This window comes from Oryctolagus cuniculus, chromosome 17 (assembly GCF_964237555.1).
Source record: "Oryctolagus cuniculus chromosome 17, mOryCun1.1, whole genome shotgun sequence".
NCBI lineage: Eukaryota > Metazoa > Chordata > Mammalia > Lagomorpha > Leporidae > Oryctolagus > Oryctolagus cuniculus.
The window spans coordinates 24024567-24051112 of NC_091448.1; the positions used below are offsets into that span (position 1 = coordinate 24024567).

Here is a 26546-nt window from a genome sequence, read left to right on the forward strand (position 1 = left end):
CAGTGGAAGATGGCCCAAGTCCTTGGGCCCCTGCACCCATGTGGGAGACCTGAAAGAAGTTCCTGGTTGCTGGCTTCAGCATGGCCCAGCCCTGGTTATTGAGGCCATTTGGGGAGTGAACCAGCAGATGGAAGACCTCTCCCTGCTTCTGCCTCTCCATAACTCTGCATTTCAAATAAATAAATAATTTTTTGGAAAAAAAAAAAAGGAACTATGGATGGGATATAGACCCTGCTCTTGGAACCGCCTGATGACAACATTTTAGACACTTGTCTGATGAGCAACAGAGCTAGAAACAGGAAGGAGGAGGGGCGGGCCTTGTGCTGTAGTGGGTTAAGCTGCTGCTCTGGACACCACAACCCATACTTTTTGGAGCGCTGGTTCAAGTCCTGAACCTCCACTTCCGCTCCAGCTTCCTGCTAACGCATCCTGGGAGGCAGCAGGCGATGGCTGAAATGCCTGGGCCCCTGACTGTGGCAGGCATCTGGGGAGTGACCAGCACACGGAAGATTCTTCTCTAAGCAAATGAAACTAAAGAAACATTCACACACACACACACAGACCACACACAGGGAGAGTGCAATGGAGATCAAGTCCAAATTTAGCAGGCTGGGAGCACATTTTAGGGTATTTAAGCGAGGCCTAATTTTGGGCTTTTGCCACCAACCCCCCAGAACCCAAGCTGGAACCCTGGGCTTTCCCCTGCCAGGTGACTCAGTCCGGCCTGGACCCCGAGCATCCAGGCAGCAGCAGGGCTGACGGCTCCTTACGAAGAGCGTGTGTTCAGAACGAAGGGCGAGCGAGGGTTTGCCAGGCAGTTACAAGGTCCACCTTGGAGCCAAGTCCGGGGTCTCCCAAGCACCCACACCTTCTGGCCCCACCTCCAACGCCTTGCCCTTGTCTCCTACGAGCACTACGGGACACCAGCCTGGTGCCTGGATTCACGGCGTGAGCACAGGTCCCAGCCCAGCTTGCCTTCCCTTCTACAGGGTGGACCGCTCACCCGACGGGGCCCAGTGAAGGGTCCCGCCTTCCCGTTCTGGCCTATACAGGGGAGTGAACATTAGCAGGAAAGATGAAAAGGAACAAAAAGCTTGAGGAGGAAGGAAGCCAATGAGAACCCCCTTCTTTGAAGAGAAAGAGCGTACCCCCGGGGCCATGCTTCCCCGCAGTGGGCCAGCATGGCAGGGCACTGCTGCTGAAAGCCCAGAGCAAGGGACCTCTCTTCCCTCTGCCCTGTCCCGGCAGCCAGAAAGGTTAGCTCAGCTTCCCAGCAACCTGCCCAAGCTGAGCCTGGGAAAAACCCCTCGCCTGCCCGTCCCCACCTGCAGCTGGGCTAACCACGCCCAGGCGGCACAGGGCACCTTCTCCTCTGACCAGGTCCTGCCCCACCCCGGTGCCTGGCGAGGAGTTAACTCAGAGAGGTTAAGCAGCTTGCCCAAGGTCAGCCGGTGGGAAAGTGTCAAAAACAAAACAGAACACCACCAAGAAAACCCACTTGCGTCTCCGGCCCAGCAGTTTGGAAAGCGCTCAAATAATCGCTGTAGAAAGAATGGGAGCTGTTGTCTCCTTTCTCCGGCCGGAGGGCGCTCGGGTGCTGGGGGAGGGGGCGTGTGCGGAGGGAGCGAGCCGTCGTCCACTTTCTTAAATGAACGTGCGGGCCCCTTAGTTCGCTCTCACTTCCCAAGTTACAGATTCCTCGCCAAGCTCCCCGGCTGCACCCTCTCTATTCCGTGTGTTTCTCCCAGCCCGGCCCCCTCCCCCCTACAGCAATGAGGAGAAGGTCCAACGCCTCTCCCAAAATCATCCACATAAACAGGCCCCCTGCCTCCGCAAGCACCCGGCCCCGGCTGCGCCCCTGCGCTGTCCGCAGACGCCCCGACACACGCCACCACGCCACACTGCGCCGGGACGCGGCGGGGAGGGGGCGCGGCGCGGGCCGGCCGCTCTGCGGGGAGCCGGTGGGCGCCGGGCGCGCCGCCAGCCGGGCCGCACCGCGGGGGCCGCCGCCCCTCGCCACGTGCCGGGGGCAGCGGCGGGGTCCCGGGCGCCTTCCCAGCCGGAGAAACCCGGAGCAGCCGGGGAGGAGGAGGCGGAGGAGACGGCGGCGGCGGCGGAGGAGGAGCGGGGCGGGCGGGAGGGAGGGAGGGGGTTGGGGGGAGGGGTGGGGGGTGGGGAGAGACCCGGCGGCGGCGACAGGGCGCGGAGCAGAGCGCGGTGCCAGGGGGGTGGGGGCACCGGTGCCCGTCTGGGAGGGAGCAGGCGGAGGGGATAAGCTGCGATTACAAGCAGGAGCCGGCAGCAGCTGTGAGTCCCCGGCTGGGGAGGGGGAGGGGGAGGGGAGCGGCGGCCGGCCGGGCCGGGGGGTCGCGGGTGGGCCGGAGCGGGGGAGAGGAAGGCTGGCAGTTTGCACCGGATGGCTGGGAGGGGAAGGGTTCGTGTCCGCCGCCGCGCCTCAGGCCGCGCCGCCCCCGGAGCCCTTTTCCCCGGCTTGGGGCGGGCGGCCGGGGGGCCGCGGGCCGCGGGCACTGCCGGGGGCGGGGGAGGGGGCTGCGTGGTCTCAGCCCCCGAGAGGGGAGGGGCGACAGTTTCTGTCCGCCGAGCTAAAGGGGTTTAAAGGGCGGCTCTTAAAGGGGCCGCAGGAGGGGCCCGGGGCCGGCCGGAGGCACCCCCTCCCCATCCGCCTCCCGCGGAGCTCAGCCGGGGCTGCTGGGCCGAGGGAAGAATGCGGAGAAGGAGGCCTCGGCGGGGCGGCCCGGGGCGCGGAGCCCGTCGTGGGGGTGGGCCCGAGGGGACGGGCAGGGGTCGGGGGTGGGGGGAGTGTGCGGAGAGCGCTGACGAGCGAGTCGGGGGGAGGGGTGGCGTGGGAAGCAGGGGGTTAAAGGTGGGGCCGGCCCTACACACGCGCGCACCCGCTCCTTACTCAGACCCGGTCACACGCGTTGCCCTAGCACTTAAGAGGAGCTGGGCGCGGTGCTGGGGCCTGCGCCCGAGCCCGGGGCGCCCCCTGCGCGCGCAGCCCCGCTCGGGGCGGTCGGCGCCCCGCGGTCTGCACTCACACCTCTCCGCCGGGCCCCCGCTCCCGGGCGCACACACACGCTCCAGCGCGCGCACACCTCGGACATTCCCATAGTGCCTCACGTGACCCGGCCGAACGTGCGCACCTGCCCACACGCTCACGCACGCGTGCACACACGCGCGCCCGCCGCCGGCGCTGCGCGCCTCGCGCCGACCCCCGGGCTGCGGCCGGCCGAGGCGCCCATTGACGCTGACACACCTACACTCATTCGCGGGCCCGCCGCAGACACACATTCATAAACAGGCTCGGAGAAGTACACACACGCACCCCCTCGCTGCCTACTCTTTCGGGAGCCCTGAGTCATCCCTACCCCCTCGCCGGGCTCCCCGGTCCCCGTGTGCAGGCGCGCTGGGACCCGCGGGGGACGCGCGGGGGTCCCTCCTCACCCGAGGCCCATTCCCCAGCTGACGCGTCGCTCTGACGCTCAGCCAAGGGCTTCCTGTCGGTCCCGGGGCAGGGGCCGGGAGTGCCTGGCCGGTTGCCACCGCCCCGGTGCGGCTAGGGGAGGCGCTTCCTTTTCCTGAACTCTGGGATCCTGCGGGAGGAAGCGCGGAAGTTGGGCGGGGGCGCCGCCGAGGCCGCGCTCCTGCTGGGGCTGACCCTCGCACAGGCGCTGGGCCTGCCTGAGGGAGCAGCTGGGGCGCCAGGCCTGGGATGAGGAGCTTGGCGGCGAGGTATCTGGGGAAGTGGAGTGTGGGACGGTGAAGGGGGCCGAGGAGTGCGCTCAGGCAGGCTCCAGGGCCGGCCGGGGCCGGGGAGGCAGCCCTGCCTTCCACAGGTCTCCGTGGGTTCTGGAAGGAGCCGGTGCCTGCCGCTGGCCAGTCTTCCTTGTCCCTACTTGCCAATACCCCTCCTCCAACCCTGGGGGAAGCAAAGAAGGGGAGGCTCAGTGGCCTGGGAAGGGGCGCTGGAGCCCCCCTCCCCACCACCTCCTGCAGGCCCTGGGCAGGAAGCTGGCTGGCGGGGTGCTGGCCAGCTACGGGGTCTTGGGGACAAGCCCCAAGCTGACCTCTCCACGGTGGCTCCTGCTCTCCCAGGAGGCCCGGTGCGGGCCACGGCCCAGGACCTCACCATGGAGTCCATGTTTGAGGAGGACATCAGCATCCTGACGCAGGAGGCCCTGGGGCCCAGCGAGGTGTGGCTGGACGGTCCTGGAGACCCCTCGCTGGGCGGGGACATGTGCTCCGCCTCCCACTTTGCCCTCATCACGGCCTATGGAGACATCAAAGAGCGCCTGGGAGGCCTGGAGAGGGAAAATGCCACTCTGCGCCGCCGTCTCAAAGTCTATGAGATCAAGGTCAGAACTGGGAGGTGAGGGGCCGGGTAGTGTGCCTGCCGGGGGCGGGCCTGGGGGCAGCAGGACCTGGGGGTCCAGCGACAGAGCGGGCCAGGGGGCAGACTCCAGCAGCACTTAGGATACCTGCAGGCCCTTGGACATGGGGCTCCCACTGGCGAGCGGAGGGAGAGGCAGGTTGTGGGGCCGGGACACCTTGAGGCCATAGCCTGGGAGGGAGCAGACGCCCACCTTGCTGATGACCCACCCTGCCCGCAGTACCCGCTGATCAGTGACTTTGGCGAGGAGCACGGCTTCTCCCTCTATGAAATCAAGGAGGGCTCCCTGCTGGAGGTGGAGAAGGTCAGCCTGCAGCAGCGGCTCAACCAGTTCCAGCAGGAGGTGAGCTCTGGGGCCTGTGGGGCCCGGCCCCCTGAGCTGCTGGCTGCATGCACCGTCTGTCCTCGCACGCCCACCCCAGCCTCTCTGGCTTCTGCGCCTGTGACCAGAGGTGGCCAGGGTGCTCCCTAAAACCAGCGAGCTACGGGGAGGAGGCGTGGGCAGTCAAGGGTGGGCCTGACTCTGCGGGCCCCGTTCAGTTGCAGAGGAATAAGGAGCAGGAAGAACAGCTCGGGGAGATGATCCAGGCTTACGAGAAGCTCTGTGTGGAGAAGAGCGACTTGGAGACGGAGCTGGGCGAGATGGTGAGGCCCTGGGAGGCGTGGGTGCCGGAGGCTGGGTGCCTGGTGGTGTGTGCGTGTGGAGTTCTGTGGGTGAGCGTTCCGACCCCATGATGGTGTCGCACGCTGCCCGCGGTGTGCGCCCGGCTCGCGCGCGTGTGCGTCTGTCTCTGCCCGCTGGTATCAACCCTGTTTGGTCACAGCACGGTGCCTGGGAGGCTGTGCGGGTGAGGGCAGAGGTGACCAGGAGAGTCTGTGATGGCTGGAGTAGGGGTGGAGGCAGTAGGCAGGCGTCCGAGTCGGGACACGTGGCTTCCGTGGGCTCCTAGCCGTGACCCTCAGAAATGGAGACCAGCTCTCTGAGCTGTCGGGAGGCTGCGGGGCACTCACGGAAGCCTGCTCTGCTTGAATGATCAGAAACACTTACCTGACACTTGCTGTGCGCTGGGCCCAGGTCTGATCACTTTATGTGTGTGCGCTCATTTTAATTCTCACAACTCCAAGAGGTAGGCGGGCTGCTGTTCGCCCCACTTTATAGATGAGGCCGATGGGTGAAGGGAGGCTCTCCTGCTCCTGATGGAGCGGCCGAGGCTGGACCAGGGGCTGAGTGTCCCTCTGTGTTGGTGCGTTGGTGACAGGGAAGAGCCATCGGCTCTGACCTTGCTGGAGCCGTCGCCAGAAACACCTGCATTGCAGTTGCTGGGAGGGGAGGCCTCGCACCCGTGGCCACTTGGGGTGGGGTGAGGGGTGTGTGGTCTGGGGGCCTCGGCTCTGACGTGGGGAGTGGTGACCGTCCAGACATGGGAAGGCTTGGGCTCCCTGGCGTGGTGCACACACCGCCGTCTCCCCCTCAGCGGGCCCTGGTGGAGACGCACCTGCGGCAGATCTGTGGTTTGGAGCAGCAGCTGCGGCAGCAACAAGGCCTTCGGGACGCAGCCTTCCCCAGCCTGAGCCCCCCGCCCGCCCCTGCCCCGCCCTGTGCTGACCTGGACCTGCACTACCTGGCACTGAGAGGGGGATCTGCCTTGAGTCATGGTGAGAGCTCCGTGACCCCTTATTCCGACCCCCCCCCTCCCCCCCGCCAGGTCCCCAAACCCAGCCCGTTTCAATAGCACGGGCACCTCCACCGTACTTAACGCCCTGTGATAGTAGCTTAATTTCTTCCACAACCACCCCACCCCTCCTTACCCATCGTGCTCTCACCTCATGCACTGTTAGCCCCAGTTTTATCCCTGCTTCTAAAAACCCCGGGCATTCCCCCGGCAGCCTCAGGCTACCCCACTGCCATTCTCGTGTGTGCCAGCAGAGGGCACCCCTGCCCAGAGTTGCCCTGCCTGTCTTAGGTTGCGATTAGGAGAGGCCCCTGAGGGTGCTCTGCCCGGCTGGCCAGGAATGCCTTCAGAAAGTCATCTTTGTTCCGCCTGGCCTCCGGGAAGGCCTAGAAAAGGCCGCTCAGCCCCTCCTTCCTCCACGCCCGTGGCGCTGTGGCCCACCCTAGGGCATTTGCTCCCGTGGGCCCCTCACACTTGCTTCCATTTCTTGCCTGCTTCCCTCTCTGTGGCTCTGGGACATGGTCTGACGCTGTGCCCTCCGTTGACAGCGGGCTGGCCAGGCCCTGTGCCGAGTGTGGGTGAGCTGGAGCGGCGGCGACTCGAAGAGGCCCTGGAGGCCGCGCAGGGAGAGGCCCGGGGGGCCCAGCTGCGGGAGGAGCAGCTCCAGGCGGAGTGCGAGCGGCTGCAGGGGGAGCTGAAGCAGCTACAGGAGAGCCGGGCCCAGGTACGGGTGGGGCACAGGCTCCCTGGGGGCCGCAGGAGCGAAGGCTCCCAGGCCTGGGGGGCTCTGGGCTCTGACCTCTCCATCTCCCCCCTTAGGATCTGGCCTCCAACCAGTCGGAGCGGGACATGGCGTGGGTGAAAAGAATTGGGGACGATCAGTAAGTGACATCTGTAGCCTTCTCTTCTTTCCCGGCCTGGACGGCCTGGCCCAGCTCCCCCTTGGGGGTGCTTCCGGCCCCTCGGTGCTGTTTCACTGACTTCTCTGGCTGGCTTCGGGGTGTGCTGTGAATGGCTTGGTTCTGGAGCTGTCCCGGCCCGTCTCCTCCCGGAGGTTGGCTCAGCAGCTTTGCTGCCATGTCCTGTGCCCCTCCGTGAGTTCGGCGGCCTCACTGGGGCCCCATTTCCTATCCCAGCAACCAGCCCCAGCCAGTCGGGGTTCACCGTCTCCCCCACAAGGAGGAGGGAGATGGTCTCTTCAGGATTTGTTGTACTTTTCTGCTTATCTCCGGAGAGACGTTGAGGCTGCAAGACAGGTAGGGCTCCCCCAGCACCTTCTGCTGGGGACAACTCAGCGCGCCAGCCAGCCAGCCAGCCGTGGTGGCTGGGCCTGGCAGGGGTGCTACCTGGAAGCACCAGGCAGCAAGGGTAGAGCCTGGCGCCTTTCGCCTCTGCCTCTGAGCTGGCCCCTCCCCCTTCTGAGAAACAGAGCTCAGACCCGCCCCGAGGCCTGGCTCGGGGACCCCAGGCCTCTCACCTCCTTCTCATCTTCCTCCCAGCCTCTGGCCAACTGGGGTGCCACGCCCCCTCCCTGCCCTGCTGGGGGCCTGGGTGGGGCTCTGATGCCTGGGGAGGGGGTGAGAACTCACTCTGTGGCACTGAGGGTGGGAGCCCTCAGCTTGGCTGCCCGGGCCTTTGCAGACGGGCTCTGCGCCAGCTTGTGGCTGGGCCCAGGGCCCGTCTTAGCTTGTGTGCCTAGACCTGGAGCGTGCTCTTGCTCACTCATGTGCACATGCGTCTCAGCATCCTAGCTTGCCCCAGAAGGCAGGCTGGAGACCCCCCAACCCCCGCCCCCACCCCCGCTCCGGGTCTCGGAGCCCGGCTCCCTCCCCGAGCAGGCCCCGCACTCAGGGCTGAGGCCCAGGCTTCCAGGCTGTAAATCCTCTGGCTTCTGTGGCTCTTACTTTGCCCCCTGGAGCCCAGGTTGCCCCCACAGGCCCAAGGGTCAGTCATTCCTAGAGGTGTGAGAGGCAGGTGGGGGGGTGGGCGGGGAGGGTGTGTGCTGCAAGCCTCTGAGGTGCTGGGGGGGCGTGGCTCTCCTTGGCTGGATCTGGCTAGAGCAGCCCCCTGCCATCCCCCCCCTCCCCACCCACCGCTATGGCACCTGCCCCTCTCGGGCCCTTTAGCCAGAGGGTGCTGGCCGCTCGGGGGCTCTGAGCTGGTCTCACAGAGTGACCACGTGGGGCTGCTCCCGTGCGGCTCTGCCTCTGTCCCAGGCCTCCCTGGTATCTGCAGCCAGAGCCAGCCGGGCCCTGCGCCCCGCTGCGCGTGCTCCCCCGCCGGGCAGAGCAGCTCTGGACAGCCCCAGCCTGGCGAGAGTTAATTCTCAGAGGAAGTCCTCACTCCCCCGGCAGTTTTATTTTCTCATAAATGCAGCTCCTTTTGGTAACAGGCCCTTTCCCGAGTGCTCTCTCCCCGGTCCTCCCACCTGAGGGAGCCTTGTTGCCTGCCCTGGGCACCTCCCCGCCCCCCAGCCCCCTTCTTTCCTCTGCCTCCACTTGAGCCTCCAGGCTAGGGGATCTGGGCTTTCCAGGAGTGGCGCGCAGGGGCCGCATTATCCCAGGGGGGAGGCCCCCAGTTGTGAAGCCAGGAGGGGGGGCAGTCCAGTCCCGAGTCCAGCCTCCTCCTGCGTGGCAGTGTCTGCGTGAATGGCGGGGTATCTTTACACCTCCAGGGCCGCCAGCCCCAGCCTCCTGTGCCCCGCCGCCGCCTGGGAGTGCCCTCGCCGGCTGCTGGCCAGGCCCAAGAGCAGGCTGGGAGGTGGCCCCTGGCTCACAGGTGCTGGCCACCAGGGTTTGTCTGGAAGCAGGCGCCCAGGCCACCCCGTGCTGCCACTCTCCAGGGCTGACCTCGGGTAGGATCCAGCTCCCGGTGGCCGCGGTCCAAGGGGACAGACTGCCCCGGAGGAAGAGCCGCTCCGGGCCGAAGGCAGTGATGAGGCAACAGGCGTGTGTGAGGCCCACCCTGCTCCTGAGGGTGCGTTGGGGGAGTCAGGACCCCAGGAGGGTCTGGGTGGAGGTAGGAGATGCGGAACCCGGGCATGGAGTTCCTGAGTGTGGGGCCTTTCCAGGGGGGTGTAGCCAGCGCCGAGGGCAGGGGAAGTTGTGGGGCGGCGGAGGCCCCTCGGGGGATGGGGCTCTTCCGTGAGGGGACCCAACAAGGAGACGGGCTCAGCAGAGGGTACTGAGGGGGAAACTATTTTCCCAACGTGGGGGGCTCACGGTTATAGCCCGGGCCCTTTTCCGCCCACCCCCCCCCCTCCACCCACAAGCTTCTGCGTGGGCTGCGGTTAGTGGTGGGGGAAGAAGTGTGAACTCTGAGAGAGAGGATGGAAACTCTGCACGGAGGTCAAGGGCAGTGTGAGGTGGGTCAGGACGGAAGCCGGAGACCCTCGGGTGCCCTGGGCTCAGCCTGCTGCACCAGAACCCGCAGGCCCAGGGCCTCCCCCCTGACGCCTCTCATCCTGCCCCACTTCCTTTCTTTCAAGGCTCCCTCAGCCAGGGCACCCGGGGCCGCAGCAGTGAACCCCTGAGCCTTTGCCGCTCCGGGGGCTCCCTGAGCAGGAGGCGCACCCTGAAGCTGGTCCGAGGGATTGGTGGGCTCAGAGCCCCAATGTCCTCCACCTCCTGCCGCCGAGCTGGCATCTCCAGGGAGGTCTCAGCCCCCCCCCCCCCAGCTTCCTGGCACTGCCTGGCCCTGGCGTCCAGGCCACACACTGGGTGAGTGGTTTCTCTACAAGGTCACTCACGTAAACCACACGAGGTGCGCATGTCCCGTCCAGGTTCTGTTTAGCCGGGAGGGAGGCCCTGCCGGGAGGGAGGCCCTTCCTCGAGGGGCGACCATGTGATTTGTTGACCAAACCTGATCACTTTTGAAAATGAAAGGGGCACTATTAATAATTACACTGGGCCAACTGGTATGAGCAGGGGCCGATGGGAGGAGCCGCGGTCACGGCCCCCAACCCCCCCCCCCGCCGCCCCCCAGCCACCCCATTTAGCTACATGTGGGGAGCTTTCTAGTCACAGCAGGCGGCGGGCTCTGCTGGCAGCTGGCAGGGGCTGCCACTGAGCGCTGGGCCCTGGGGACCACAAGTCAGCGCTGGTCGAGGGGAGAGAAAGGCTCAAGGCGCCTGAAAGGAAGTGGTGGAGCCTGGGTTGTACGCGGCGACTTCCTCCTCTCCCCGGCCCGGTGCCTGTGGTCCCCTCCCTGAGGGTCGGGCGGGCTCGGGTGTGCCCGTGGGTGGTGGAAAGTTTGGCCGCTAGATTCCCATCCCTTCACCTCGCCCCCGCCAGGGTGAGGTGCTGGGGGCAGCCTCAAGCCAGGGCAGAAGGGCTGGGAATGCTGGATTTCTGTGTTCTTCCCGGTTCTCGATGAGATCATGGTCTGACCCCGTGGCCAACTGCAAACCGAACCGTAACCCTGAGTCCAGCCGTATCTCTAACCCTGACCCCAACTCGTGTGCAGTCATGGCCACACACACACCAGGCCCATCCCTAGTGTGACCCTGACCCCGGCTGTCCTCCTGACCTCAGGCCCATCCCTAGCCCTGATCCCAGGCTGGCCCGAGTCCCGCAGCGCCCAGCACGGGACGTGCAGAATCCCCTGTGTCGCGCAGCCGCTGGCCGGAGAAAGAGGCCTGCGGAGCAGAGGACGCTGCGGTCTCCGACTCTCCTGATCTCAGTTGCTCATCAGTTTCCAGAAGAGCTTTTGAGATCCCCGGATTGTTCGTGGGAAGACTGAATGAGAGGATCAGTCAGTCGGTGCAGCCCAGCTCAGCAGACCGAGGTGTCAGGAGCACGCATTTGTGTCCCTGCTTCGTGCCACATCCACGCTGTGACCTTCAGCCAGCTCAGTCATTCTGATCTCCACTTGCACCTCCCCTCCTCCCCAGACAGGCCGGCTGGCAGTTCTCGGGGCTCCCGGCCACCTCCTCTCCCTACGGCTGCCTTCTTGATTCTTTGGGGGACAGCAGAGTGCAGTGGTCAGTGGCCTGGAATGAATGCCTTAGGACTTTGGTCAAGGGCCCTAACCTCTGTAAGCCTCAGTTTTCTCACCTGTGAGATGGAGCTGACGGCCGTGGCAGTGCAGGTCATTCGTCAGCACAGCATGTGGCCCGTGATGAGCGTTCCTGCAGGGTGTCGGAGCAGCTCCTGGCCCTGGGGCCTCCCAGGTTCTGAAAGTCTCAGCAGAACCTTTCCCTGTGACCCCAGCAATAAAGCAGCGCCCTGATGCAGCCCTCACCCGTTCTTCCCAAACAGTCATGAGGGCGGAAAAAGCACTCAGGTGTGGGCCAGGAAGCCAGGAAATGGAGTGTGTGTTGAGGTGCACGTGTGTGACTCTTGGGTTGTGTTGTGAAGTTGAGATTTTTTTCCACTGAACTGGCAGTGTTTTCAGTGAGTCATTCAGGTCGCTAGTGCACTCAGTAACCTGGGACTGTGCATGTTTTTGTTTTTTAAAGATTTGTTTATTTTTTATTTGAAAGAGAGAGAATCTTCAGCGGGTTCAGACCTCAGATGGCTGCAAGCGCCAGCGCTGGGCCAGGTGGAAGCCAGGAGCCGGGCTCTTCTTCCAGGTCTCCCACATGGCTGGCAGGGAACCAAGCACTTGAGCCATCCTCCGTTGTTTTTCCAGGCCATTGGCGGGGAGCTGGATTGGAAGGGGAGCTGCTGGGACACGAACCAGCACCCATTTGGGATGCTGGTGTTGCAGGCGGCTGTTTTACCTGCTGTGCCACAGGGCTGGCCCAGGGCCTGTGCATCTTAATCTTCTTTTTTTAAAGATGTATTTATGTATTTATTAGAGAGGCAGTCACACACACACACACAAACACACAGAAAGGTCTCCTATCCACTGGTTCACTCCCCAAATGGCTGCAAAGGCCGGAGCTGGGCTGATCTGAAGCCAGGAGCTTCTTCTGGGTCTCCCATGTTGGTGCAGGGGTCCAAGCTCTTGGACCATCTTCCATTGCTTTTCCCAGGCCATTGGTAGGGAGCTGGATTGGAAGTGGAGCAGCCGGGACTCAAACCAGCACCCACGCGGGATGCTAGCACTGCAGGTGGCAACTTTACCTGCTGCGCCATAGCGCCGGCCCTGCCTGTGCATTGTGAGGCTGGGAGAGACACCCTGTGAAGGGGGGGAGCCCCTAAGGGCCATGGAGTTCCAGGAGGCCAGGTCCCCTCAGCTGGCCAGGGTCTCAGAGGTCATTGTGAGGGTTGCCTGGGGCTCTGCCTGCTCCAGGCACCCGGTGTCAAGGCTGGGAGAGGGCTGGGCATTCAGGGCCTGGAGCTGCTCCTTGGTCCTTCCTGCAGTGCCAGGAGCTGGGTGGTGGGAACTGGGGTAGCTCTGATCAGAGAGGAAGGCAGGCCTCGGAGAGATAGGGGCCTGGGAACTGAGTGTGGCAGGTGAGATCCGTGAGGAGGGGTGTGAAGGCAGCGACCTGCATCTGTCACCGAGATGCAGCAGTGACGGTGGATGAGAGAAGCTGGCTGCAGGGACAGAGGGCAGCACTCCCTCAGTGCCCTCCCCAGAGTCCCACACCCACAAGGCCACCGCAGGACCCTGTTCTCCTAGAGCCCCTAGTCCGATGGGGGACCTCCAGCCCCTGTCCTCAGTCTGAAGAGGGCTCCTTCCCTGGGGGAGTCCCCAGCGTGATGGTGGACAAACCAGGGCCACCCCATCTACTGGGGGAGGTGCCAGGCCCATGAGAAGGTCGGGGGGGGGTGCGGTGAGCACAGCACACGCTTAGCAGATGTGCGCATGGAGGGGTGCAGGGACTGGGCCCTGGACCTCGGCCCGGCCTCCTCGAAGGGCCTGTTCCCTGCGTGCCTGCCTAACCCTACCCACCATCAGATGGGCGGGGACTCTCCTTCCCCAATAAGAGGCCTTGCCCCTAGATCCTGGCCCCAATGCAATAATTTGCCTTTGGCCCAAATGAGTTCAAAATCATTTTTTTTTTTATTTGACAGATAGAGTTAGACAGTGAGAGAGACAGAGAAGGGTCTTCCTTCCGCTGGTTCACCCCCCAAATGGCCACTATGGCCGGAGCTACGCTGATCTGAAGCCAGGAGCCAGGTGCCTCCTCTGGGTCTCCCTTGCGAGTGCAGGGGCCCAAGCACTTGGGCCATCATCCACTGCCTTCCCGGGCCACAGCTGAGAGCTGGACTGGAAGAGGAGCAACTGGGACTAGAACCCCATATGGGATGCCAGCACCACAGGCGGAGGATTAACCAAGTGAGCCATGGCGCCGGCCCTCAAAGTCACTTTTTTCTTTTTTTTTTTTTTTCTTTTTTTTCTTTTTTCTTTTTTGACAGGCAGAGTGGACAGTGAGAGAGAGAGACAGAGAGGAAGGTCTTCCTTTGCCGTTGGTTCACCCTCCAATGGCCGCCTTGGCCGGCGCACTGCGGCCGGCGCACTGCGCTGATCCGATGGCAGGAGCCAGGTGACTTATCCTGGTCTCCCATGGGTGCAGGGCCTAAGTACTTGGGCCATCCTCCACTGCACTCCCTGGCCACAGCAGAGAGCTGGCCTGGAAGAGGGGCAACCAGGACAGAATCCGGCGCCCCGACCGGGACTAGAACCCGTTGTGCCGGCGCCGAGGCAGAGGATTAGCCTAGTGAGCCGTGGCACCGGCCCAAAGTCACTTTAAAAAAAAAAAAAAAAGGTTTTATTTATTTATTTATTTGAGTTAGAGAGGGAGAGACAGAGAGAAGGGTCTTTCATCCACTGGTTCACTCCCCAAATGGCCACAACGGCCAGAGGGAGGCCGATCTGAAGCCAGGAGCTTCTTCCAGGTCTCCCACGTGGGTGCAGGGCCCAAGCACTTGGGCCACCTTCTACTGCTTTCCTAGGCCATAGCAGAGAGCTGGATCGGAAGAGGAGCAGCTGGGACTTGAACCAGTGCCCATATGGGATGCTGGCGCCACAGATGAAGGCTTAGCCCACTACGCTATGGCACTGGCTCCTAAAATAATTTTGTTTTGAGAGGGGCTCTCCCCCTGGTTCTGCCCAAGGCCTAGGAGAGAGCCAGCCAATGAGCAAGGGCAGTGGGGCTCAAGCCACACTGCCTTCTGCAGCCTCCCTCTCCTGTGCGGTCAGATACACTCACCAGACGGTCTCATCCCCGCCTTCCCCTCCCATCCACATGCCTCTCTCCCACGTGCATCCCATGCAGAACCTGGGCCTCTGCCCTGACCTTCCGGGCGACAGGGGCTGCTTCCTTCCAGCCCCGACTTCCCCAAAGTCCCCAAGTCCCTTCTGAGGTTGGGGGCGGGGCAAGGAAACCAAAACCCCTGCCTATAGGGAGAGCCCCAGGCTGTGTCCAAGCCCAGAACAGAGACGAAGCAGGACCGAGGCCATGGCAGAGCCGCCTGGGAGGTCAGGGAGGGGGCGTGCAGGCCACAGGGGGAGGAAGTGGAGGGCAGGGCTGGAGCGATAGCCTTCGATGGCTCTGGGTTCAAAGTGACCCCGAGAGAGAGGCAGAGCAAAGGAAGTGGGCGAGGCCCCTTGCTAACCCGGAGTTTGCTCTTGCTCTGTGCAGGTGGATGCCCAGGAGGCCCCAGCAGGAAGGAGAAAGGGAATAAGAAAATAAATTCACAGAGCAGCTCAATTCACTTTCACACACACACACACACCCCTGCCCCAGGGCATTTACTGGGTGTCAGGCCCTGGGCAAAGTGCTGGGAATATAAACCCAGTGATACCGTCCCCACTGCTGCCACAGAGGAACCCAGTAAAGTTCCAGAACAGGGCAGCCTCAGAGAGCGCTCGGGGCAGGTGTGCAGTGCGCAACAGCTGCTCACAAAGATGTCCATGTGAGGAGCTGGAGGGACCAGGGCAGCACGGAGGCCCTGGGCAGGGAGAGGCTGAGAGGGGCCAGGAGGTGGCTTTGAGGCTGAGGCAAGAGCGGTGGCCGTGGGGTCAGGTGGTGTTGGGGCCGTGTGCCAGCGGGCCCCTCTCGCAGCCCGCAGGCCCTGTTCTTCAGCCGGGCTGCTCACAGGCTGGGCAGCAAGTGGCCCTCGGCCAAGCGGAGGACTCTTCTCACTGACCCCTCCCCCGGCACACATACTGCGCTTGCACTTGGGGCACTGCTCTGGGAGCTGACAGTGAGGAAGGCGAGCCTCAGTTCATGATAGCTCTTTGATGGTGAAACTGTTGCAGTCCTCCTGGCAGCTTCTGCACGGAGAACAGGAGAACACTGGCGCATTCCTGGAGGGGCTGTGTCAGGCCCCAGGCAAGGCCTGGTGCACCCGTGAATCAGGGACCCCTTAGGGTCACTGCACTCCACCCGGTCCCCGGGGCTGGGATCCACGGCCGTGGGGAAGGGTGGTGTAGGAGCAGGGGGAGGCCTTAGAGCCACAGAGGATTCTTACAGCTGGGGCTGGGCAGGTGCAGTGGCAGAACTGGGGCTTCCTACACAGCAGGGACCGTAGGACACCCCGCCCCCCCCCCCACGCTCTTTTTTCTTCTGACTCTCTGCCTTGTGTCCTCAGGGTGAACTTGGCATTGGCCTACACAGAGCTGACTGAGGAGCTGGGCCGGCTTCGGGAGTTGAGTTCCCTGCAGGGGAGGATCCTGAGGACTCTGTTGCAGGAGCAGGCCCGCAGCTGCGGTGAGATGGGACCCTCACCCCGGGAGGCAGGAAGGGAAGGAGCCGGGTTCTGGGCAGCCCTCGACCACCTTTCCCCACACCAGGGCGGTGGGCTTGGTCCCACTTCTGACGTCTTCTCCCCACACCCTTGTCCCCCACGCCCGGCCTGCTTTCCCTTCCAGGCCAGAGACACTCGCCGCTGTCGCAGCGTCACTCCCCGGCCCCCCAGTGCCCCTCGCCGTCCCCGCCCGCCCGAGCCGCGCCCCCGTGCCAGTCCCCCGTCCCGCAGCGCCGCTCGCCCGTGCCCCCGTGCCCCTCGCCCCAGCAGCGCCGCTCGCCCGCCTCGCCCTCGTGCCCGTCGCCCGTCCCGCAGCGCCGCTCGCCGGTGCCGCCGCCGTGCCAGTCCCCCAGCCCGCAGCGCCGCTCCCCGGTGCCGCCCAGCTGCCCGGCGCCGCAGCCCCGGCCGCCGCCGCCGCCACCGCCGCCCGCGGACAGGACGCTGGCGGAGCGCGCCTACGCCAAGCCGCCCAGCCACCACGTGAAGGCCGGCTTCCAGGGCCGCCGCAGCTACTCCGAGCTGGCAGAGGGCGCGGCCTACGCGGGCGCCTCCCCGGCCTGGCTGCAGGCCGAGGCGGCCACGCTACCCAAGCCGCGCACCTACGGCGGCGAGCTCTACGGCCCTGCGCGGCCGCTCAGCCCACGGCGCGCCTTCGAGGGCATCCGGCTGCGCTTCGAGAAGCAGCCGTCGGAGGAGGAGGAGTGGGCCGTGCCCGCCAGCCCGCCCAGCCCGGAGGCCGGCACCATCCGCTGCGCCTCCTTCTGTGCGGGCTTCCCCATCCCGGAGTCGCCCGCTGCCTATGCCCACGCCGAGCACGCGCAGTCCTGGCCCTCCATCAACGTGAGTGGGGGCCGCCCTGCGCGCGGGGGTGGGACGGGGGAGGCGGCCCCAAAGCTCCGCCCTCTGCCTGGGGGCCCTCCCCGCGGCCTCCTCCTCCCACTGCTTAGCTCCCTTCTCTCTCCTGACCCTGGGCCGCCTCCAGGGCCTTTTCCCGTGCCTCCAGGAACTGGGGCCTGCACCACTAGAGAGCTATGCTTAGCACCACGCCGCGGCTAAGAGCATGGTTTTCAGTGAGGGGCTTGGGTTTGCCCCCGGAATGTGTGACTGATTTAGTAGCTGTTGGACCTCCTACAAGTTGCTCATCCTTGCTGGTCCTCAGCTTTCTTGTCTGTAAAATGGGCGATAATGATTAAATGAGCATTCTGAAGAGGGAGGCAGTGAGCCAGGAGCAGCTTGCGCAGGGCCCAGCTCCCATCGTCCGGGACCGGCAGCCATTGCCGGTCCCCACCCGTGCCCTGGCGGGCCTCGGAGCCCCGGCTCTTTCTGGCTGTGCCATGAGACAGTCCCGTCTTCGGGATTCACTCATTTCACTGAAACGATGAGTTTCCTGGAGGTCAGCTTGCCATCAGGAAGGACCAAAGTGTGTTCCAAAAGCAGCCAGGAAGTCATCCATTGCCCTGGGTCCCCCCACCCCCACCCCGCCCCAGGCTCTCATCTCCAGCCGGGGATGCCTGGCCTCCCTCATTGGCAAGCTGGGCAGTGAGCTCCTGAGGACCCCAGCCCTCGACCACAGAGTGGATTCTGAGTGATGGCGCTGGAGACGGCTTCTGCAGCTGCCCCGAGTCCCTGGAAAGGGCAGGCTGGGCCGTGGGGGCCATGGGTTGGGGCTGGGGACCCTAAGTGACTCCCCTTCTCTCCCCACAGCTGCTGATGGAGACAGTGGGCTCCGACATCCGCAGCTGCCCCCTCTGCCAGCTGGGTTTCCCCGTTGGGTACCCGGATGACGCCCTCATCAAACACATTGACTCCCACCTGGAGAACAGCAAGATCTAGGGCACCTCCCCCCACTGGCTGTCTCTCTGCCCTCTGCCCTCACCCCTGGAATCTCACTCACTTTGAATGCTGCATGAATCTCGTGGGGGGCCCCAGCCCCTCGCGACCCCCAGATACCTCCACTAGCTACTGAGTCAACGTGTGTGCCGTCTTCCCTGGCCCAGGCACCACTCAGCTCTGGCTCTTCCTGGGAGGTCAGTCGAGGCGCCCCCCACCCCCACCCCACCTTCCTGGCTTCCACTGGGGAGGTGGGGACTCTGGGCTGGGATGGGGAGGGGCAGACCCCTCCCACGCCTCTCCCTCTGCCTTTCTGTTCTTAAACAGGGTTGGATCCAAGAACGTGTCTAGTGCTTGGGCCTGGGGGAGGGCGAGGGTGTCAGAGGATTCCAGGAGCGCCCCCCCCAGTCCCTCCTCCAAGGTCCATCTTTCCCAGGCTGTGCTCTGTCCAGGGAGCATCTCCCTGTGGGCCCCCAGAGCCTGCCCAGAGCACCGATGCTGGCTTCTCCCGCCAAGGCCAGCCTGGGCTCCTTGCAGCGGCCCTAGTGGGCGAGCAGACATCTGGTTTCTGGCCATTCCCTGCAGGCCAGCCATGTTCTCCCCTCCCCCCGCCCACCCTGGGAGCAGGGGGGGGTGGGCGGCGAGAGGGAGGGCCTGCCAACAAAGAAGCTGCCCTGGGGGGCTGGAGACCCCCCCATGACCCTCTGGCCGGGGACTGCCTGCCAGCCCCCAGCCCATGCCCTCCTCCTGGAGTCCTGGCTCCGAGGCACAGGTTGTCAAGGGGGGAGCCTCCCCCTCCCCCCAGCCCTGCCCCACTCAAGCCGATGACACCACAGGTGCCCTGGAGCCCACGTGTGACACAGATGGGTGGGCATCATCGGCCCCTGCCTCCCAGGCCAGAACCTAAGAATGGGTCCAGGGTGCTGTGGAGATCCACTTCAAAAGAGCTAACCCCCTTCCCACACCCACCGCCCCTCACTCCCTCTGTGAAATCTACCTCAGAGTCGTGCCCTCAGAAAGACGGGGAGCAGGCGGCTGGCGGGTGGGGGAGCCTCCTGGGCCAGAGCCTGCCACCCCGAGGGACCCCTCCCCACCAGCCGTTCGCAGCTCCCTGCCCCGGGCGGTGGCCATGGACACTGCTGGCAGCGCATGTGCCCGTCCGATCCAGCTCTTCCAGGCCCTCCCCTCCCCTCCCTCCTCAGTGTCAGGGAGGGAAGGGCCGTGACTGGGGGGAGAGGGGCCAAGGACTCCAGAGACACATGTCATCGTACCCTGAGTGTTCCCCAGGGAGGGGACATGGGGAAGGGGGCCTGGAGGGGGGCGGGGGCCTGTGTGCTCTCTGAACAAGTTGGAAGTCCAAATAAACGTACCTGCTCCATCTGCGCTCGGCCTGTGCCCTCCGTGGCTGGGGTGTGGCTGGAGCCCAAGGTGGCAGGAGGTGCTGGGCGGAGTATCTCCTGGAGCCACAGCCACAGGGGGGCGGGCACCCCCGTTCAGAAGGGACAGGGCCGGGGGCCGTGCAGGTAGTTACAGGTGGCTGGTGCTGTCAGCTTCGCCCTGAGCACCTGGTGGGGGCTCTTGAAGGGCCCCTTGGTGCCGGCCTGGCCAGGAGAGGTCCAGTCTCTGGGCGTGGGGTGGGGGAGTCACTAATCAGTGGCAGCTACTTCCCATGGTTGCTGCAGGCTGGGGCCAGGTGAGCCCTCGACAGGAGGGACGCCCGTGCCTCCATCATCCTGGCTCTGAGCGCCTGGATCCAGGGTTAGCGGCTGCCTCAAGAGTCCCATACCTGGGAGGTCAGAGCTGGGTCACAAACCCATGACTGCCCCAGCGGAGGCTGTGCCCTCTGTCTGCAGGACGGGCTTCAGTGCCCGTGGTTTCCATGCGGCCCTTTCTGGCCAAGAGCTCATCGGAAAACAAAAGTGGTGGTGGCGGGGCCGTTGCTCACGGGGTCTCCTGAGGCTCAGCCCTCGACACAGGGTGCAGCCTCCCCAGCTTACAGCTGCCATCTGCAGCCAAGTCCCAAGAGCCAGGAAAGTTCTAGAACCTCTGGGATGTGGGCACTCAGTGCTGCCAGCTGTTTCCCTCCTCAGTCAACGCCCCATGGAGGAAGACAACACTGGTTTTCCAGACCCGGGTCCTGTTCTGGATGCCCTAGACAGAGGGGTGAGTGGTCTAAAGGGTGGTGGTCTCAGGACACCCAAGGCCAACAGAACTCCTGGCCATTAGGGAGAGGGGCCTGGGGAGACCTGGAAATGAGCTGGTGCAGCGGCAGGGGTGCTGCGTGACCGCTGATGTGTGAGGGAACCCAAGTGCCCCGCAAGCTGGCTCTGCCCCTTGTCAGCAGGGTGAGGGGAGTGAGGGGACAGAGGGTGCCGATTCTGGCAGCTTGTCGCCTTGATTTCCAGGGACCCGGGAAACACTCAGGTGCAGGGTGCAAAGTTGCTGGGGGCTGGCAGCGAAGGCGGGAAGGTAGCAGGAGCCGACACAGGCCCCCTGCCCAGGTCCCTCGGAGTCAGGGCCTTCATCTTACACCCCCTGAAGGAGCGGCCAGACCAGACAGAAGGATGCTGTCTGGGGCACAGGAGGGGGCACTTGGGGCTGAGAGAAGGCGGGGCAGGGGGTGGGTGGCCAAGGCTCCAGGCTCCGGGGAAGTAGAAGGGGGCGGGACAAGTGAGGGAGGACATCTCTCCAGGCTGGGAAAGGTGCTCCCTCTCTCCAGCACACACCAAAGCCAGACACAGCAGGGCTCTCCGTGGTGCCCCACACCCGGCCGAGGTTCCCCTGCCCGCTTCAGGCTGTGCGGGGCGGCGAGCTGAGGACGGCGGCGAGCTGACAGCAGCAGCTGCCTTCAGAAGCGGTCGCTAAACGGGGAGGGGTGTGGGGTGAGTCAGCCGTGTTAATGAGAAACACTTCACCCGGCTGATGAGGACTAATGAACAAGAATGGGGGGCATCTTTATGGAGCAGGGGAGCAGACAGGCTCACCCTCGGCAAGGACAAGGACAGCAGCTTAGGAGACCACAGGAAGAACCGAGGTCAGACTAAGGATGAAGAGGCAGAGAGAATAGAGAGCAAGGCGGCTGTGGATTGGGAAGGGGTGGGGTAAGGCGTCCGGGGCCAGAGGGTGTGCCGCCCCCGCCCTGTCGCTGCCACGTCTCCCGTTTCTCCATTGGACCCCAGAGCTGTGCCAGGCACTCAGCTGCCCTGGGGTTGCCCCTGTGCCATAAACTGAGGTCTCAACTGCACCTGCGGAGGGTCGTGAGCTGTGCCTTTGAGAACATTCCAGGCCACGTCTGTGACAGAAGGCTGTGGGTCAGGACCTGCAGGTTCACTCTGCAGAAGCCACACGGCCCTATGTTCATGACCCAGGGAGGCCTGGCAGAGCTGCGGGCAGGAAGAGGCCAGGGGAGGGAGGCCATGGGCATCAGCTGGGAGCCCCCTGCCCTGGCGCCTGCCCCATTCTTGTGACAAAGGCGATGCCCCTGAGAACCCAGCCCCAGTTGACCGTGTCCCCCACTCTCTGCCAAGTCAGCCAAGGGCAGGGTCACAAGCGCGTCTCACAGATGTTCCCGTAGGCTGTGGGCATGGGGGAGGGAGGGAGGGAGGGTGAGGGGACAGGATGGGTGTCGGCCAGCACCTCCAACACCTCCTAATTTGCATTACCACTGACAATCTTCTTGACCAAGAAAATGGAGCCAGAAATAATGGGGGCGGGGAGGTGGTTCCCGTGGCAGAGGGGGGCATTTTGAGGTTCTCTTTCCTTGTCTTGCCTCCAACACTCCCGTGGTACTGGGAGCAAGAGGGCAGGCAGCCCCACAGCTGGCCCCAGGGCAGGGGAGTGCACCCACTGTTGCTCCTCCAGTGGGGGCCAGCTCCCCCTTCCCAGCCTCTCAGTCCCCCACACTGCCACCTTACCCCTTCCGTCCTCCATCCTACCCTCCCCCCTCCCTGAGGAGCCTTCTCCCTGGGCCCCCTGCAGCTCTGCCCAGCTGGGGAGTTGTCTCTGCCAGCGCTCCCTAGTCCGTGTCCTGCCTCCCCCGTCAGACTAGCATTTGGAGCATTTGCCAGAACCAGGGCCTGAGCAGAGCCACTTGAGGGGCCGTTCTGCAGGGGAAGTCGCCCAGGGGACAGCCACAGAGCTTTCTGCTGGATCTGGGGTGAAGCGGGGCCCAGCAGGGGACCCTGGGCCTAGGGCTGTGTGACAGGGCAAAGAGGGGTTTTTCTCCCGTACCAGGGACCCCTAGCTTTACCTGGAGGTGGTTCCTGAGTGTCAGGTCTCCTGTTTCAGAGAGAGGGACCAGACCCCCTCCAGTTCCACCTTTCTCTCCCCTGCCTCAGCAAGGAACGCACAGACCCTTGCTGCTCCGTGGACTTGCAGCGAATTTACTTCTGCCCCAAACGGGGCCGGGGAGGAGCCTGACGGTCCCAGCTCAGAGGCGGGATGTGCCGAGAAGAGAGGGGTCCTGGGACCCGCAGGGGTGCGGGAGTGAGGGGGGGAGCAGCAGGCCCAGCAGGGAAAGCAGGTCGCAGGCGAGCAAGAGCTGTGAACACACCGTGGGAAGGAGCGAACGGCGAGCTGAGAACTTCCCCACTCCCCCTCCAGAGATGCTATTCTGGGGGAGCTGATATATGCAGCGCAGGGGGCAGGGTGGGGCATGTGCCAGCTTCCACAGGGTCAGCTGGCGCGCGCTGTCCCCACTCTCCCAGTCAGCTTCCCCGGCTCCGGCATGCCCCTGCACTGCCCTCGTCACTGGGAGGTGCTTCCCGAGCCCCAGGGTGGGAGGGTGGGAAGAAGTGGCCAGGACATGTGGAGCTGGCCTCAGACCCCACGAGAAGTTTCCATTTCCATTGCTTCCTGCGGGCAGGCACAGAGCACAGCCTGGGAGCCCAAGCACTTCTTGCCCCCAACTCTGCACTTCCGCACTCTGCAGGGATGGGTGTGGAAGGGGGCAGGGCGGAAGCATCACCTGAGCTGGCCCCCAGGGTGGGACCCCTGCGTGGGGAAGCCGCTCGCTCCCCAGGCAGGAGGCGTGCTGCAGGCTGCCTCTCTTGGCATGAAGTGCTCAGCGCTCCCGGGGGCCTTGACTCATCTTGGGATGAGAACTCTGGTGCCCTGTGGGTTTCTGGGGTGGCTGGGGTAGGGGCAGGGGCAGGCGCAGGGCGGGTAGCTAGTGTGGGGCTGAGCAGAGACTTTTATTTTCGCTTTTTAGAGCTTGGCTGTGTCTCTGCTTGAGAGTCCAGCTTCTCCTAAAAGAAAGGGGTGGCTGGGGTGGGAAAAGGCCTGGCTTGGAGCCTGCTGTGAGGAGCTGGGCACAGCTGCAGTAGAAGGAACTGAGGTTAGACTTTAGGAAGAACTTCCTGCAAAGACGGGGTAGGGGCATATTTCCAAAGAGGAACAGAGGGGTCCAGTCCCCTTGTGTGGTTTGCACAGCGCTCCCTCCAGGGCTGGCGTTTGTCCTGGGACAGTGCAGGCCACAGGCAGAGAGGTGAGCAGAGCGAGCCAGTGCAGGCCGTGGGGGTCTGTGGGATGAGAACAGATTCGGGCTTGGAATGCACACATCCCCACAGCAGCCCGCGGGGTAAGGGGTGTGAGGCACAAGCCACGGCCGGGAAGCCTCTCTCTTCTTCCAGGCCAGGGAGGGCTGTGCCTACAGGAGCCTTCCAAGGGGAACTGGAGCCAGGGAGCCAAGTGCGCTGGGGCAGAGGACCTGGAGGGAGTCTGCCAGAGGGCAGGAGACCTTGTCCTGCCAATGAGCCCTGCTCAGGAGGCCACCAGGTCCAGGCTCCTGGCCCAAGGGGAGTAGGTGCGCAGGCCTGCTGAAGTGCTGATCGAAGCCGTCTTCCTTCCTGGGGCCCTGGGTCTTGTGGGTGTTGCAGGAGCTCAGCTCTCCCTCCTGCCCGCCAGAGAGCAGAAGCGAGGGGTGGATGGGAGGTGAGGGGGAGGACTGGGAGATGGTGTGAAGGAGATAGCTGGCCCTGAGCATGGGTGAGGGGCAGGGAAGGGGAGAGTGCCCCCTGGTGCTGGCCTCGGGGGTGGGCCCGGGACACCCCCAGAACTCACAGGGGGCATCAGAGAGCCTCCCTTCCTTCCCAGACTGGCTGTGCCTGCTGCCAGAGGAGGGACTGAGGTGGGCGCCCCATCCCCTGAGCTCATCCCCAGCGCTGCCCTTGTCCCTCACAATGGCATGAGGGAGGGGTGCTCTTCTCTGGTCAGGCAGATGTGCAGCCACCCACTGCCCCCCCAGGTTCCCCTGGTCACGCTTCACCCCTGTTGCTATGAGTGCATGGACGGACCCAGCCATATGTGCACACATCCTTCCCCACCCACCAGGCTCCCAGGGACACCCACCTGCATGGACACACTGTCCCCAGCACAGCACCCAGGGTCCTGGAGCCAGTCGGGTATGACTCAGGTGCCACGGGGACCCTGGGACTACTGCATGCCAACACATGTGTGGAGTCGCACACGCACACACAGACACACTCCTAGCCTTGAAGCTGACCCCGTTATCCAGTGCTGTGCTGCTGCGTGATTAACAACGGCTCTCTGAGTTAAGCTACGGCTACAACGCACTGAGCACGGAGCACTGAGGAGGCACACACATGTGCTGCTCTTTCGAGCCGTGTGAACCAGCCGCATCCCACCACTCCATGATCCTCTATAGAAATCACATGATGAGCGTTAGTGCAGCTGGGCAGCCCCCAGGAGGGCTGCACCTGGGCAGCAGTGACTCATCAGGGCAACTTCTGCCCCGTGGGGCTGCCTCCCCTTCCCTACTTCTGCCTGGACCCCACTTCCTGCCCCTCTCGTTTCTCCTCTGCCTCCCCTGTCACTCAGGCTGCACGCTGTGCTGGGTACTCAGGCAGGGCTCTTTTACCCTCGCTCCCTGCCACGGTCAAGGCCACTAGGGTGATGGACTCTTGAGGAGTCAGGCAGGCTGCCACTGAGGGACGGGGACAAGGCAGAGCTGTGTGTTGGGAATGCTAAGGCCCCGGGCCTGGGCAGCTGCCGGCCCGAGTGTGCCTCCTTGAGCCTGTCCCATCTCCGCTTACTTTCTTCTCCCTGGACATAAGGACATCAGGTCGTGCCTCCCCTGGAACTGGGAGGGGACAGCAGTTGTCCTTTGTGGCCTGGAGAGGGGAGGTGGCTGGAGCCTACTGCTGGGACAGGCACCTCTGGCTCTCACTGAGTCCTGGGAGCCCCACAGCACTTCGGAGCTTCTGCTCTTTGGTTTGAAAGAACGAAGGGAACGGACTTGGCAGTGTTAATTTCCTTCCGCGCTCTCGGGGTTCTGTGCTTGTGCGCTTCCTCTGACCTTGACTCCAAGGGAAGCACTTTCTTAGAGCTCGTCTTGGTCTCCTCCCCTGTAGCTCAGGAGGAGGTGAGTGTGCACGGGGCGCACACCTGGGGGGGGGGGCTTCCAGCGGCTTCAGCTCTCTCCTGTGGCTCTGAGATTACTCCTGCCACACACGGGAGGTGGTGGGGGCGGGGGGGGGGGAACTGAAAGAAGGTGGGGGGAGAAAGGGAAAGGAGCTGAGAGGGAGGGAAAGGAGGGAAGGCTCACTGTGGAACCCGAATGCAGCCAGACCCACCCCGCAAAGGTGCAGGCCCTGCGCAGGGCTTTCCAGTTGTCACAAATCCTGTCCTGGCCAGGCCACTCCGAGGGCAGAGGCGATTCCTTGGGCTGTGCTGCACCCAGGCAGGGGCTGGGGGCCTGGAGACCTCCCGCTCCTCTGCCCAGGCCCGCTGCCTCTGTACTGCCGCTCCCTCTGAAAACAGAAACCACAAAATTGGCTTGTGGTCGGGTGCATATCAGTCACCACGACTGAGCTTGGCTTCCTGGGATGACTAGGGGGGTGGGAGCCCCTCCCTTCAGCCCCCCAACATTTTCAGAGGGGTCAGAGACCAAGATGGAAAGTGGTTTTCCTTGGAGCCTGGCGCTGTCAGGTAGCAGAGGGTCCTGAGCCTGCAGCTCAGGGGGTGGGGTCACCGAGGTGGGGGTAACATCTACTCCTGGCTTTCTCACCCAACAGCCTGGAAGCAGGCAGGGCCTGGCCTGAGGACACGGACACGGCCCAGTCCCAGCCCTGTGGTCCAGCTGCAGCTTGAACTCGGGGCCAGAGCCCTAGGCTAGGATTTCCCCACCTCCCTCCCAGGCCCAGTGCTGTTGGTGGTCTTTCAGGAAGGGGTGATGGAGCTGGCACTGCCCTCGCAGTGTCATGGAGTGTGACAGCTGTGGTGTCCCAGGGCCCACCTGTCCTCCATCCCTCCCAGAGCCAGGAGGAAGGGGCGCAGGTGATCCGATGGCGCGTGCGGTGGCGTGGGTAAGGGTTGCTTGCTTTCTTTCTGCCAGGAGTTTGGAACGCTCCTGGCCACTCTTCCCACCGCCTTCCTGTGAGCGGACAGCAGCAGCAAGGGAGGGGTCGCTCTCCCTCCTCCCGGTGTTACGTAAAAGCATCCTTTAGAACGTTTTGCCATTTTTATTGATCTGTGACATCTCAAAGCAAGAAGCGTGCCTGCCAGGCAAATCAGCCTCAGGCAAGTCCCACTCCCTTTCCGGTGCTCGCTCCCCCAGGCCCAAGCCCCGGCTGTCCACGGGGAATGTTGAACTGTCCGTGACCCGGCCGCTGGGCCCTCCGGACTCCCCTGGGGTTAGTGAGCAGCTTGGGGGGGGGCTCTGGCCGTGCTCCCTTTTGGTGACTTGGAGCCCATTGTGCTCTCGCGGTGCCTCAATGTCCCCTTCTTAACATGACGGACATAGATTCTTCCAGCACTGACCTGGGTGCACTTCCTAGACGCTTCCTCTTAGCACCCCACCCCCTCCCCATCCCCACACTTCTCTGGTTCCCCAAGGCAGGGCTGCCCAAGCTCTCCTTCTGACTGTCCCGGTTTCTCTCTCCTACTCTCATCTCTGTCTCTCTGTCTCTCTTTCTGTTTCAGCCGCCTCAGGCTGGGCTGGGGGCACCAGGAGTTCCTGCAGGTGCTGAC

General features: G+C 64.1%; 1 protein-coding gene across 4 annotated transcripts; it reads left to right on the top strand.

The window, feature by feature from the left end:
• The first annotated feature begins 2162 nt into the window (after positions 1-2162).
• On the top strand, positions 2163-18939 carry TBKBP1 (TBK1 binding protein 1). Of its 4 annotated transcripts, XR_007911514.2 has the most exons (11): positions 2840-3753; positions 4117-4376; positions 4632-4754; positions 4952-5056; positions 5887-6067; positions 6633-6808; positions 6904-6965; positions 15573-15691; positions 15853-16568; positions 17433-17755; positions 17886-18939. XR_007911514.2 is itself a non-coding variant. In XM_051825619.2 (10 exons), exons 2-10 carry the CDS (start codon positions 4152-4154, stop codon positions 17559-17561), a joined length of 1836 nt encoding a protein of 611 aa, XP_051681579.2. In that variant the 5' UTR covers positions 2163-2307; positions 4117-4151; the 3' UTR covers positions 17562-18939. The 4 variants fall into 4 exon arrangements, 3 of the variants coding, with proteins under 3 accessions (XP_051681579.2, XP_069916899.1, XP_008269596.4); XM_051825619.2 differs by lacking the exon at positions 2840-3753 and adding an exon at positions 2163-2307 and having other exon boundaries at positions 17433-18939; XM_008271374.4 differs by having other exon boundaries at positions 17433-18939.
• Positions 18940-26546: the final 7607 nt, after the last annotated feature.